This window comes from Pseudochaenichthys georgianus, chromosome 16 (assembly GCF_902827115.2).
Source record: "Pseudochaenichthys georgianus chromosome 16, fPseGeo1.2, whole genome shotgun sequence".
Lineage (NCBI taxonomy): Eukaryota > Metazoa > Chordata > Actinopteri > Perciformes > Channichthyidae > Pseudochaenichthys > Pseudochaenichthys georgianus.
This window is the reverse complement of record NC_047518.2, coordinates 43,418,369-43,433,671: the sequence shown is the minus strand read 5'-3', so window position 1 is coordinate 43,433,671 and position 15,303 is coordinate 43,418,369. Positions and strand designations below refer to the sequence as shown.

At 41.1% G+C, this 15,303-nt stretch overlaps 1 protein-coding gene across 2 annotated transcripts in view; it reads left to right on the top strand.

Moving 5' to 3' along the window:
• tmod4 (tropomodulin 4 (muscle)) overlaps nt 1-15,303 on the top strand; it is a 35,216-nt gene that overhangs the window by 18,425 nt on the left and 1,488 nt on the right. For both annotated transcript variants that reach the window (XM_034103112.2, XM_034103111.2), the window contains exons 3-9: nt 1,030-1,186; nt 7,440-7,559; nt 10,553-10,645; nt 12,055-12,185; nt 12,733-12,840; nt 13,306-13,449; nt 14,091-14,235. In XM_034103112.2, coding sequence (XP_033959003.1) covers nt 1,030-1,186; nt 7,440-7,559; nt 10,553-10,645; nt 12,055-12,185; nt 12,733-12,840; nt 13,306-13,449; nt 14,091-14,235 — 898 coding nt within the window. The remainder of the gene's footprint in view (nt 1-1,029; nt 1,187-7,439; nt 7,560-10,552; nt 10,646-12,054; nt 12,186-12,732; nt 12,841-13,305; nt 13,450-14,090; nt 14,236-15,303) is intronic.

The window sequence follows — 15,303 nt, the reverse complement described above, 5'->3', positions numbered from 1 at the left end:
CATTCAGCTCAAAATTGAAAGATTGTTCGAGTCTATTATTACAAAAATGACCATAAGGGCTGTCGTAGAATAAGGAAGAACTTAGTCGACTAACATGCTTAAGATGTTGTAGATGAATCGAATACTTAAAGCATACCAAAGACGCTCACAATGAGAGAGCACTGAGTTGTCTCTCCTCCGGTGATTAAATGGGTCGAATACAAGAAGTGAGCAGCAAGGGGCAAAAGATCAGTTGAAGTGAAATCAAGCGGCACTCAGTCAAAGCAAGTGTTGCCATAACAACGTGTACCAAATTAAAGTGATAACAGAACATGATTCAGACAGCCTTTGTCTTTGCACACGACCGCCCACCCACGTGTTTCCATATGTTGTGGTACAGGTTGTCAGTATTGGATGAATACAATGTATATTATAGCATCTTAAAAACTAAAACAAATGAAACAAGTATATACAGCAAACTGCCTTAACTTGTATGGTAACTGCAGAACTACATTAACTAAAGAGTTGTATACGAACATGTCTCCCTTAAAACCACATAACTCTTTAAGTGGTGCGTTGAAGAAATAAAAGTAAATCGGTAATAAAAAAAGGATACAAACTACCGTACTTTTCGGACTATAAAGCGCACCTGCATATGAGCCGCAGCAGCTAAATTGTCCGTCTGTCTTGCTCTCGTTCTGTCTCTCGGTTCCACTTTTACTTTGGCGCGCGACCTGTCTCACTCTTTTCCGGCCTCCGGCTTTTCCTGCTAAAGGTGGCGCGCGCGGACCGGTCATAGAGCCCATAGAGTTAAAGGTAGTTAATTTTACCTGTAAAATCCATAGATTTAGGAGGTTCCCTAGTGGCCGTTAGCTGTACAATAAAAATGGGGAAAAAAGTCGCGGCTTGTAGTCCGAAAAGTACGGTAGTGATGTGTCTAGAACATTTTCGATCCACTCCCTCCCTCCTTTACTGTAAACAGCACTGAATCCGTCCTCTCGTGTTCCCTGGTTTTAATACCACATAACATTTGACCCCTTGTTCTCCCAGAATGCCATGCTGCCTGCAGGCTTCCGGCAGCGCGACCAGACGAAGAAGGGCCCGACGGGGACGTACGACCGCGACGCGCTGCAGCAGCACCTGGAGAAGGAGGCGCTGGAGATCGAGGACAAAGAGGACCTGGTGCCCTTCACCGGGCAGAAGAACGGTCAGAGCTGAACATTTGAGATTATTTTGAGTGATTTTGCACACAAACATGTCAAGACTATATGGTAGAGCCAGCATTTTGTTTTTATAAGAAAGGCCACCTAATTGTGACGTCTGTAGTCAACACACTATAAAAGACTACAACTCCCACGGGGCCTCCTCTAAAGTGGATGGGCTGCAGCCTGTCAGAAAGATGCCGTCGAGGCACCGCTTTTAAAATCCAATTACCCTTTAAGGTATGACGTTATATAAGCCTTATCAAGAAAGAAATAATACCTAAGTTGTTTGTTATTTTATTTGAGTTTTGCCTTTTCGCCATCGCATAACATCATCCAAACCATCGGAGGCCAAGCAACTCTTCAACTGTAAGTAATATAGAGGAAAGAAAACTAGTTAGAAATGTCTGTTGGAGGCGTCTAGTGGCTTGATAGAAAAACAAGGAAGGAAGCCACGACACTATATGCACCAAACACAGATCTGTCCTTATTAAGTCTGTCGAATACCATGACTTCTCTGAAGCTCCACGATACTTCATTCCGATATTTTCATATATTTAGCTTTGACCAAATATTCCTATTACTGCAATGTGGGTATTGCATTGATCCATGTTGAGATTTTGATTCAGTCTTGTTTCACTGTGCAGACGTCCTGCCACAACATTACATTTAAGTCATTTTAATGCAACAACAAGGCAAGTTTATTTATCCAGCACCTTTCATTCAACACAAGGCACAATTCAAAGTGCTTTACAAAATGAAAGACATTCAGAGCATTAAGAAATAGTGCAGCAGAAACATATTATAAAATGGAATTTTAAAAGCAAAGATAATACAAACAAGGACTAACTGTTTGTGCAAAGAGTTAAATCCCCATAGAGGCTGTCCTTCCCCCTCACACAGCTGTACAGGGTTTGACTCTGTGATGCTCCACTGCTCAGAGTTTCAGTCTGTGTGTGCGGTTTCTGCAGATCACTGAGTTTTCGGGCCATTTCCATCTAACTCTTACGGCCCGTCCACACAGCGTGCGTTGACAGCTTCACCATTCACTTTGAATGAGATGACTTTTCGCCGAACTGCATTGTGGGAAGCGACGTGGAGCGTTGCTGGCGTGGCTCGCTGACAAAAGTTGAGCAATGTTCAACTTTTGAAGCCTCGGCAGAAGCGTCAGCCAATCGAATCATATGCCAGTACAAGCTCTAGCCAATCGAACCGCTGCTTGTGTGTCTGGGGCGGGAGATTCTTGTGATTGGTTGTTGGTCGAGTTTCAGACACGCCCGCCGGCAAGCGACAACGCACGCCGCTGTGTGGACGGGCCGTTACAGGCACGCCAAGGCCTTCCAGGAAATAATTTGCCTCAGGATATTGGCACTGTAGTTCCTGCTGGCGCGTGAAATGTTGCTTGATGCAGATTTCACGAAACCCTTTTATGCTATCTCCCTTTCCTCTGCCAAGTCAACTTTATAGTCAATATTTCAGTTTGTGTGTACAGACGGAGAGATCGAAATACCGTTTCACACAATCCTGAATACAAAAATATATAAAATATGTATAAAATATGTAAATCCTATCTATACACAATCAACAGACACATTTATACATATGCACTAATTAGTTAGTATGTTATATCGTATTTTGCAAGTAAATGTTCTGCAAAGTTCCCTCCAGATGAATCAGACATCACTATGTTACACGCGTGTTTCTATTGGCTAGTGTTCCGACACATTGTACGTGATAGGCTAAGGGGCTGGACATCTCTTAGCGGTTAACCAATCACAACAGAGCCGGCCAGCTAACCAATCAGAGCAGACCGGGCTCTGGTTTCAGACAGAGGGTGAAAAGAGGTGCTGCAGCACAGGCAGTATGAGAACAATAAAGCATGGAGACATGTTCCAGTAGAGACACTACATACTGATATACACCTGAACATCAGCAGGAGAGGACTCTTTAAAGTAGAGACTCTACATACTGATATACACCTGAACATCAGCAGGAGAGGACTCTTTAAAGTAGAGACACTACATACTGATATACACCTGAACATCAGCAGGAGAGGACTCTTTAAAGTAGAGACACTACATACTGATATACACCTGAACATCAGCAGGAGAGGACTCTTTAAAGTAGAGACTCTACATACTGATATACACCTGAACATCAGCAGGAGAGGACTCTTTAAAGTAGAGACACTACATACTGATATACACCTGAACATCATCAGGAGAGGACTCTTTAAAGTAGGGACACTACATACTGATATACACCTGAACATCAACAGGAGAGGACTCTTTAAAGTAGAGACACTACATACTGATATACAGCTGAACATCAGCAGGAGAGGACTCTTTAAAGTAGAGACACTACATACTGATATACACCTGAACATCAGCAGGAGAGGACTCTTTAAAGTAGAGACACTACATACTGATATACACCTCAACATCAGCAGGAGAGGACTCTTTAAAGTAGAGACACTACATACTGATATACACCTGAACATCAGCAGGAGAGGACTCTTTAAAGTAGAGACACTACATACTGATATACACCTGAACATCAGCAGGAGAGGACTCTTTAAAGTAGAGACACTACATACTGATATACACCTGAACATCAGCAGGAGAGGACTCTTTAAAGTAGAGACACTACATACTGATATACACCTGAACATCAGCAGGAGAGGACTCTTTAAAGAAGAGACACTACATACTGATATACACCTGAACATCAGCAGGAGAGGACTCTTTAAAGTAGAGACACTACATACTGATATACACCTGAACATCAGCAGGAGAGGACTCTTTAAAGTAGAGACTCTACATACTGATATACACCTGAACATCAGCAGGAGAGGACTCTTTAAAGTAGAGACACTACATACTGATATACACCTGAACATCAGCAGGAGAGGACTCTTTAAAGTAGAGACACTACATGCTGATATACACCTGAACATCAGCAGGAGAGGACTCTTTAAAGTAGAGACTCTACATACTGATATACACCTGAACATCAGCAGGAGAGGACTCTTTAAAGTAGAGACACTACATACTGATATACACCTGAACATCAGCAGGAGAGGACTCTTTAAAGTAGAGACACTACATACTGATATATACCTGAACATCAGCAGGAGAGGACTCTTTAAAGTAGAGACACTACATACTGATATACACCTGAACATCAGCAGGAGAGGACTCTTTAAAGTAGAGACACTACATACTGATATACACCTGAACATCAGCAGGAGAGGACTCTTTAAAGTAGAGACACTACATACTGATATACACCTGAACATCAGCTGGAGAGGACTCTTTAAAGTAGAGACACTACATACTGATATACAGCTGAACATCAGCAGGAGAGGACTCTTTAAAGTAGAGACACTACATACTGATATACACCTGAACATCAGCAGGAGAGGACTCTTTAAAGTAGAGACACTACATACTGATATACACCTGAACATCAGCAGGAGAGGACTCTTTAAAGTAGAGACACTACATACTGATATACACCTGAACATCAGCAGGAGAGGACTCTTTAAAGTAGAGACACTACATACTGATATACACCTGAACATCAGCAGGAGAGGACTCTTTAAAGTAGAGACACTACATACTGATATACACCTGAACATCAGCAGGAGAGGACTCTTTAAAGTAGAGACACTACATACTGATATACACCTGAACATCAGCAGGAGAGGACTCTTTAAAGTAGAGACACTACATACTGATATACACCTGAAAATCAGCAGGAGAGGACTCTTTAAAGTAGAGACACTACATACTGATATACACCTGAACATCAGCAGGAGAGGACTCTTTAAAGTAGAGACACTACATACTGATATACACCTGAACATCAGCAGGAGAGGACTCTTTAAAGTACAGACACTAGATACTGATATACACCTGAACATCAGCAGGAGAGGACTCTTTAAAGTAGAGACACTACATACTGATATACACCTGAACATCAGCAGGAGAGGACTCTTTAAAGTAGAGACACTACATACTGATATACACCTGAACATCAGCAGGAGAGGACTCTTTAAAGTAGAGACACTACATACTGATATACACCTGAACATCAGCAGGAGAGGACTATTTAAAGTAGAGACACTACATACTGATATACACCTGAACATCAGCAGGAGAGGACTCTTTAAAGTAGAGACACTACATACTGATATACACCTGAACATCAGCAGGAGAGGACTCTTTAAAGTAGAGACACTAGATACTGATATACACCTGAACATCAGCAGGAGAGGACTCTTTAAAGTAGAGACACTACATACTGATATACACCTGAACATCAGCAGGAGAGGACTCTTTAAAGTAGAGACACTACATACTGATATACACCTGAACATCAGCAGGAGAGGACTCTTTAAAGTAGAGACACTACATACTGATATACACCTGAACATCAGCAGGAGAGGACTCTTTAAAGTAGAGACACTACATACTGATATACACATGAACATCAGCAGGAGAGGACTCTTTAAAGTAGAGACTCTACATACTGATATACACCTGAACATCAGCAGGAGAGGACTCTTTAAAGTAGAGACACTACATACTGATATACACTTGAACATCAGCAGGAGAGGACTCTTTAAAGTAGAGACACTACATACTGATATACACCTGAACATCAGCAGGAGAGGACTCTTTAAAGTAGAGACTCTACATACTGATATACACCTGAACATCAGCAGGAGAGGACTCTTTAAAGTAGAGACACTACATACTGATATACACCTGAACATCAGCAGGAGAGGACTCTTTCAAGTAGAGACACTACATACTGATATACACCTGAACATCAGCAGGAGAGGACTCTTTAAAGTAGAGACTCTACATACTGATATACACCTGAACATCAGCAGGAGAGGACTCTTTAAAGTAGAGACACTACATACTGATATACACCTGAACATCAGCAGGAGAGGACTCTTTAAAGTAGAGACACTACGAACTGATATACACCTGAACATCAGCAGGAGAGGACTCTTTAAAGTAGAGACACTACATACTGATATACACCTGAACATCAGCAGGAGAGGACTCTTTAAAGTAGAGACACTACATACTGATATACACCTGAACATCAGCAGGAGAGGACTCTTTAAAGTAGAGACACTACATACTGATATACACCTGAACATCAGCAGGAGAGGACTCTTTAAAGTAGAGACACTACATACTGATATACACCTGAACATCAGCAGGAGAGGACTCTTTAAAGTAGAGACACTACATACTGATATACACCTGTACATCAGCAGGAGAGGACTCTTTAAAGTAGAGACACTACATACTGATATACACCTGAACATCAGCAGGAGAGGACTCTTTAAAGTAGAGACTCTACATACTGATATACACCTGAACATCAGCAGGAGAGGACTCTTTAAAGTAGAGACACTACATACTGATATACACCTGAACATCAGCAGGAGAGGACTCTTTAAAGTAGAGACACTACATACTGATATACACCTGTACATCAGCAGGAGAGGACTCTTTAAAGTAGAGACACTACATACTGATATACACCTGAACATCAGCAGGAGAGGACTCTTTAAAGTAGAGACTCTACATACTGATATACACCTGAACATCAGCAGGAGAGGACTCTTTAAAGTAGAGACACTACATACTGATATACACCTGAACATCAGCAGGAGAGGACTCTTTAAAGTAGAGACACTACATACTGATATACACCTGAACATCAGCAGGAGAGGACTCTTTAAAGTAGAGACACTACATACTGATATACACCTGAACATCAGCAGGAGAGGACTCTTTAAAGTAGAGACTCTACATACTGATATACACCTGAACATCAGCAGGAGAGGACTCTTTAAAGTAGAGACACTACATACTGATATACACCTGAACATCAGCAGGAGAGGACTCTTTAAAGTAGAGACACTACATACTGATATACACCTGAACATCAGCAGGAGAGGACTCTTTAAAGTAGAGACACTACATACAAGCAGTTTTGATCCAAGCAGAGCTTTTACTAAAAACCATTCAGACCGATAAAACCCCATAAAGATTACAAGACAGAGACACCCTGGGAAACTTGATGACTGATGCATAAAAACACAGAAGTCTCTTTCTGTTCGTCTCCGCTTGTTTCTCCTCCTACTTCTTTCTCACGTCTGATCGTCCATCTGTCTTTTTCTCCTCAGGTTTACATCTTAACTCGTGTTTTTCTTTATTTGAATCCCAGGAAAGACCTTTGAGGCCAAGAAGGCGGCAGATATCCCAGAGAACGAGCAGGTGAAGCTGGAGCCGGAGCTGGAGGAGGCTCTGAAGAACGCCACGGACGCTGAGATGTGCGACATCGCAGGTTAGACACTCGATGATACTACAGTTGATGGTAGTACTAGTATCACTGGATCCTAAATGTGACTACTTCCTTAAAGGGGACCTATCATGCAAAATGCACTTTTTGATGTCTTCTCTCCATCAACATGTGTCCCCGGTGTGTCGGGGAACTCACGCAGCGTCAGAAAACAAAACCCTCTCTTTTCCTCCGTACCCTAATCTCTAAAAACGGGGCTACAACGGAGCTGATCCAGATGTGCGTCCAATATGACGTAATATCTGAAATGTGGGCGGGCTTTACACCCACGGCCCAATCAGAAACGTCGCTATCAGAAACATGCCTGACGTGTTTTGGAAGTAATATGGTCTGTGTTTACATTAGCATCGCTAACACTCAGAGCTAACCTGTACTGGAGAGCATGTGTGTGAAGAAGCAGGAAGTAAAAAGGAACTCACCTTGTGGTGTAACCGGCAAGAGAGAAAGCCTTTGAGCTCCAAACTGTTTCAGAGATAATCCTTGATGTGGTTTGGAACATGATGGCATTTAATCACGCCTGAATCGGCGTTTCTCTATCAGGCCTGAAACAGAGGCATATGAGGGATGTCTAAAATTCATGTTTGGTATTTTGAGAAAAACACGTTTTTTATATATTTTTAATATATCCGAGACCCATAATATATGCCTAGAAATAGCATAATAGGAGACCTTTAAACAATTAAAAATAAAAACAAAACTTATAAACTCAGTGAAAAGGCTCTAACACTATTCTTTTTTTAAAGTCCTTCTGTCACACGGACCCAGTTCTAGCTTGATATTGTCCCCCTCAGTGGACTCAGTTCTCCAAAGCTAGCAGACATGAGCTGGGATCCAATTCCCCACGCTCAGCAACACAGAAATAAACAAGCAGGCCCGTGGCCAGATGGACAGGGAGGAGTGAACATGGGGGGGGAGATACTGTATCTGTTCAAAACAGACCAGTGGGAAGCTTCAGGCTGCAGTTTATCATGTTTCCCGAAGCTCACATTCAGTTAAACAGATCTTTAACTGTGTAACGGCCAGAGGTGGGAAATAGTGGAGTACAAATACTTTGTTACTGTACTTAAGTACATTTTTCTGGTATCAGTACTTTACTACAGACTTTGACTTCTTACATGTTGAACACAAATACCTGTACTTTCTACTTCTTACATGTTGAACCCAAATACCTGTACTTTCTACTTCTCACATGTTGAACTCAAATACCTGTACTTTCTACTTCTTACATGTTGAACCCAAATACCTGTACTTTCTACTTATTACATGTTGAACACAAATACCTGTACTTTCTACTTCTCACATGTTGAACCAAATACCTGTACTTTCTACTTCTTACATGTTGAACTCAAATACCTGTACTTTCTACTTCTCACATGTTGAACTCAAATACCTGTCCTTTCTACTTCTTGCATGTTGCACTAAAATACCTGTACTTTCTACATCTTTCATGTTGAACTCAAATACCTGTACTTTCTACTTCTCACATGTTGAACTTAAACGGACTACATGTTGAACCCAAATACCTGTACTTTCTACTTATTACATGTGAACCAAATACCTGTACTTTCTACTTCTTACATGTTGAACGAAATCCATCATTTCCTGGTCTTCTCTAAAGAAGAAGGACCAATGGAAACGTTGTCATGTTGCCGTTGTTCAGCATGGAGACATTCATTAGATGACGTTACTAGTACTTCTACTTTTACTCAGAGGAGGATCAAACCTCAGACAAGCTTTTGTTTGGGCTTTTTGGCAAACGGAGAGAGAGAGAGAGAGAGAGAGAGAGAGAGAGATTCTCATATTGAGCTTTTCTAGTTGCTGCAGTCTAGTCTGTGCTGAGAAGCTACTGTTTATAAGCCATAACCACAGCATTTAACGTGCTTTAAGATTCAACTATCTTGATTTCCTTTGAATAAAGTATTCAATGCAAAATCTTTAGGCAAGATTTCAGAACCAAATATCCTTCCAGTTCCTGATAATGAGCTCTCTCGTTGCTGCTGCAGTCTAGTTTGCGCTGTGTAGCTCCTGTGGGTTATTCTAAGGCTGAACCGGATGATGAGGGGGGTTTTATGGTCTCCCTCTCCCCCCCTCCAGCTGTCCAGCTGTCCCCCCCCCCCCTGTGGTTCCCCACAGGGGGTCTGTCAGAGTGAGACTCAGTTTGTCAGGTTACATCATAAGCAGCTCTGCCCCCTGCTGGTCACACAGCGTAACAACAGGACTGTCAGTAATATCTATTCAGTGAAGGTGACGTGTTTACACATAATATATATACTGCTATATTTGACCATATATTTTGGATGTTATTATAGTCTTTTAAAAATAGTTTTCTATCTGTGTTTTTAATTTTTGTTTCACTTGATGCACCACAACACCATATCAAATTCCTCGTACGTGTCAACCAACCTGGTAATAAACCTGATTCATTATTTAAAAATAGGAACATTCAGTGTCACTTAACCTCACGTTAGCATATACTTGCAGAACACTTGTGAAGTACACACAACACTACACAACATTTCCTTTCATATGGCTTACATTTAAAGTTATGCTTATATTATTCACTAATTCTCTTAATATAACTGGTCTCTTTTTAATTGTATCTTACAGTAAAGCACCTATCATCTTGTCATGGCGTGACTGTATATTATCCCCCTGTTTGAATGTGTTAACTTTGGAGGTGCTCATACTTTAGTATTTTTAATTTGTGCTCTCATATCAATAAGGTTGTTTTACTTGACATTACAAAGTGTGTCTGACAACTGCAATCTCTTCTAACTTTGCATATTGAGGTTTCACATACAGAACATGGGATGAAGCTGAAACATGTTGGCATACACCCTGTTCCTAACACTGCGTTGCTGCTTGCCTCTAAATACAATCTGTAACAGGTGTTGGGGTCATCAGTGCATGCAGGACATTCATTCTGATCTCATTCATAAGTCACAGATGTTTTATTCATAGTGATTGTTTTCCCGCAGCTATCCTGGGGATGTACACGCTGATGAGCAACAAGCAGTACTACGACGCTCTGGGCATGACCGGCACCATCGCCAACACCGAGGGCATCAACAGTACGTATCACGTCTTCTGATTAGCTTAATTAACTGTCTTTATAGGGAAAGACAGTCAAGAAAATATTACTTTTGTGGCGTTTTAGTCTAAAACAGGGTGTCCAAACGTTTTTCTCCGAGGGCCACATACAGAAAAATATACGAAGGGCTGGGCCGCTCACTAGAGGTGATTAATAAGTTATAAGTTGGAAAAATCAATCAAATGTAAGTAAGTTATTCTTTATACTTGAAAATCCGTTAAGAAACACAACAGCCTCTATCACAGCTCTCCAGAGCAGTGGTTCCCAACCTGGGGCGCGCCAGGCCTCAGATGATCTGAGGCCAAATATCATATTTAGATTTTTTTTTTTTTTACATATAATTGTAAGGCAATACATGATTGTCACTATAAGCCTTGTCTCTACATTACAATAAAATATAAAAAATAATTGATTAATTAATTTTAATAAAAATTCAAGTTAGTATTAAAGGCATAAAAAGACAGAAATGTATAATTCTTTCTATAGAAATGTTTCTTCTGCCCGTAAAGTGTCCAAACCGGGCTTGTCTGGATAAGCGCATGTTTAAAACACAGTCATTGTCCATGCCGGTTTCAGTTGGATTATTTGTCACAGCTGCTCCGATCAGATCGGTCTCCTCCATTTTGATTATTTACGACTTTTGAATCCACATAAACACATCGGCAAAATCCGGCTTACTTTGAGCATGTGTTTTAAACAGTTTAATCCCTTTGTGAATTGTTTCCACTTGCGCCTTTAATGTCTTCATACAGCGGGAATCCAGATGAATTAATCCTGAGTCCAATATCCATCAAAGTCGCTCCAACAGTGCTCCTTAATTACGCTTTCATCCTCCTTTAACAACATACTTCACATCCATCCAGTTTGTGACAGTAGCTGTAGCATTTTGAGACTTTTACACTTTAATTACCGCTGTTGCGCCCCCCCCCCCTTGTGTGTGTGTGGGGGGGGGGGGGGAAACTTCCAACAGGAGTCATTTGGGGGCTCTTGGGGAAAAAGGTTGGGAACCCCTGCTCCAGAGGGCTTACAATGAGAGGAAATAGAAAGGGTAGATTTCAAGCTTGTTATGTAAATAAGTTATTGGGTAATTGATTTGGAAAGTGGGCACACACGAACACTGTGATATATATATTTAATTAGTACAATATGACAAGTTTAATTTGTGGGCCATATTTCATTATACTATTTGAATTAGCTAAAGGCTGTTTCAAAACGGGCCGCGGGCCACATTTGGCTCCCGGGCCGTAGTTTGGACACCCCGGGTCTAAAATGAAAAGCCATTGTCCTTCGTTGGGGTCGTGGGTTCTGACTCGCCTCAATTTGTTTCCAACCAAATGCGGAGAAGCTTTAAACTCTGGATTCTGAGCCATGTTGTCGTTTGATTTTCAGGCGTCGTGAAACCCGATCCGTTTAAGATCTTCCCCGACGAGATGCCCAACCCCACCAACGTGGAGGAGACTCTGGAGAGGATCCACAACAACGACAGCAGCCTGATGGAGGTCAACCTCAACAACATCAAGGTCAGCAGGCCGAGGAAACTCACAGAGGGTAAAACAGGTTTCTGGGAAGGACACTTGTTTCAAGATTCAAGGTTTCAAGGCTTTTATTGTCATGTGTGCATAGCTACAGTGTAGGCATGACAATGATTACAGCAAAGACACACTACGGAAGTAATAACCCATTCGAAGGATAACAAGGTAAGTAGCAGCATTATACAAAGTGAACAAGTAACGAAGCCGCTGCAGGGTGACAGTAGTACATATTACCTAGTATAAAGTATATTGCACAGGTTTATGTTACAACATGGTTGGGTAGTGCACAATGAACAAGGTAGTAGAATACAATATATCTTTATTGTCATCATACAAAGTACAACGACATCTCTCACTGCAGTAGTAACATTTAAACATTATGTATTAGAAAACAATGTTGTCGTCGTCCATGATCCATGCTTCCTTTGCTCTTAAGAGTCCTTCTGAAAGTGGCTCTTAGCCGTGTGCAAGGACAACACTACAGCTGATAAGGTTCCTTGTTGAACACATAAATAAAGCCTCTGTCTCTCCGCAGGACATTCCCATCCCGACGCTGAAGGAGATCTTCGAGGCGATGAAGGGGAACTCTCAGGTGGAGTCCCTGAGCATCGCAGCCACGCGCAGCAACGACCCTGTGGCCTATGTGAGTATGAAGGTTACAACAGCTGGGTATTTTAAATTACCCCATGAGCCATTAACGTAGGTATTTAAAACTGGTACGTTTCTGCATCTCCGCCATTTATACCTGTCTAATACCGCACCCACAAAACCACCATTGAATTGTCATTACTCGCCATTTGTTACCTCGAATCCTTGAAAACATGTTTTTACGGCAGGCCTTCGCTGTGAATAAAGAATATATCGAGAATGCCAATATGTTAGTGTTTCTAAGTAGTAAATATTTAGCTAAAGTGCATGTGTAATAAATGAGACTTTTCTCCTTTTATGGATACTTTGTTCACCGTGAAGCATTTTAGAAAAGTGTTCTGCAATAATTCAAGCCAACATGGGGTTAGAAATGTATTTATAAAAGATAATATTGGGGATAAAGTATTTCTTTAAGCTTGGCATCCACAATGAGTAGAATTTGATTTTGTGTGTGTACCAGGCGTGTGCAGAGATGCTGCAGGAGAACACCAGCTTGCAGAGTCTTAATGTTGAGTCCAACTTCATCACTTCTGACGGCATGATCAAAGTCATCAAAGCTATGGCCAACAACGCCACCCTGGTGGAGCTGAAGATCGACAACCAGGTCTGAAACACTGAGTTCTGAACACCTGAATTCAAATACTTCGTTACTGTACTTAAGTACATTGTTCTGGTACTCCACTACTTATTTTCTGACGACGTTTTACTTACTTCTCACATGTTGAACCCAAATACCTGAACTTTCTACTTCTTACATGTTGAACTCAAATACCTGTACTTTCTACTTCTTACATGTTGAACTCAAATACCTGTACTTTCTACTTCTTACATGTTGAACACAAATACCTGTACTTTCTACTTCTTACATGTTGAACACAAATACCTGTACTTTCTACTTCTTACATGTTGAACCAAATACCTGTACTTTCTACTTCTTACATGTTGAACTCAAATACCTGTACTTTCTACTTCTTACATGTTGAACTCAAATACCTGTACTTTCTACTTCTTACATGTTGAACACAAATACCTGTACTTTCTACTTCTTACATGTTGAACACAAATACATGTACTTTCTACTGCTTACATGTTGAACTCAAATACCTGTACTTTCTACTTCTTTAAACACGAGTGTGTGTACTTCTACTTGAGTAAAGGATGTGTGTACTTGTGCCATCTCTGCCTAAATCCAGGCAGACGGCGATAAGCTGTGTTTAAATGTAACGCTCTCTTCCTGTGTCCCAGAGGCAGAAGCTGGGAGACTCGGTGGAGATGGAGATCGCCTCCATGTTGGAGAACAACTCCAGCATCCTCAAATTTGGATACCACTTCACGCAGCAGGGGCCTCGCGCCAGAGCCGCCATCGCCATCACACGAAACAACGACATGAGTGAGAACCAGCAGAAATCTACTCATATAGTCGTTGATTGGTTGTTTTTATGCTGCTGCAACGCAAACATGTCCCAATTTGGGATCAATGAAGTACCTCTTGTCTTATCTTATAATTATACTGAGATAGAAGATAATATCCATGACAGTTTCCTTCCAAATCCTGTTGAGGCACAAGTCCTTTAATCGGAATCAGAAACAGGTTTATTACCAGGTAGGTGGACACGTACGAGGATTTTGACTTGATCTGGTGGTGCATACATTAAAGTAAAACGAAAATGAAAAACACGGATAGAAAACTATGTTAAGAAAACTATAATAACATTAAAAAAAACATAGCGGTATTTACATTGAAATATAATTGGAATAAAAATATGTGCAGTAATAAAAAACAAGATATTGTGTGCATTAATGTAATGCATAGATGTATTCTTAAGGTGATAGTAGGCAGACTTTGTAACTGTCTTAATGCGACTCTGGAAATGGAAGTTTGAAACCATGACTACTCCCAGATGTCTGACTTTTTAACATTACCGATTGCCTCCAAAAATCACTTTACCCCTTGTGTTCAAAAGCTGTTCCCGTTCACGGTGTTCGCGGGTCAATTTTCACCCATGATTTATCTCAGTCCAAAACACTCAAAAATAATGACTATCATCCAATATTGTTTGAACTAAATCATAACTAACTTATGATGCATTCATAACCGTACAACCCTGTTGTCATTTAATATTATGGCTCAAAACACATTACACCACATATTGAGCACGTGCATGTGTGTGTTCAGGTTCATCAAGTGTTCGTGTACATCACGGGTGCCCAATACGTCGATCGCGATCAACCGGTCGATCGCAAAGGTAGTGTGGGTAGATCACATGGCATCGAAAAAAAAGAAGGAAAAAAACCAATGTATATATTATTATTTTTAAAGTTAGCTTATCATCCATCCGTACTATGGCATTTGCCACTTGATTGACGTGCAGGTAAGCCAGTCTGAGTTGTATTGTGCCATACGGGTTCATGCAGAATGAGGGGGCCTCACCTCCTCATCTGAAGCCAAATGTGGCGC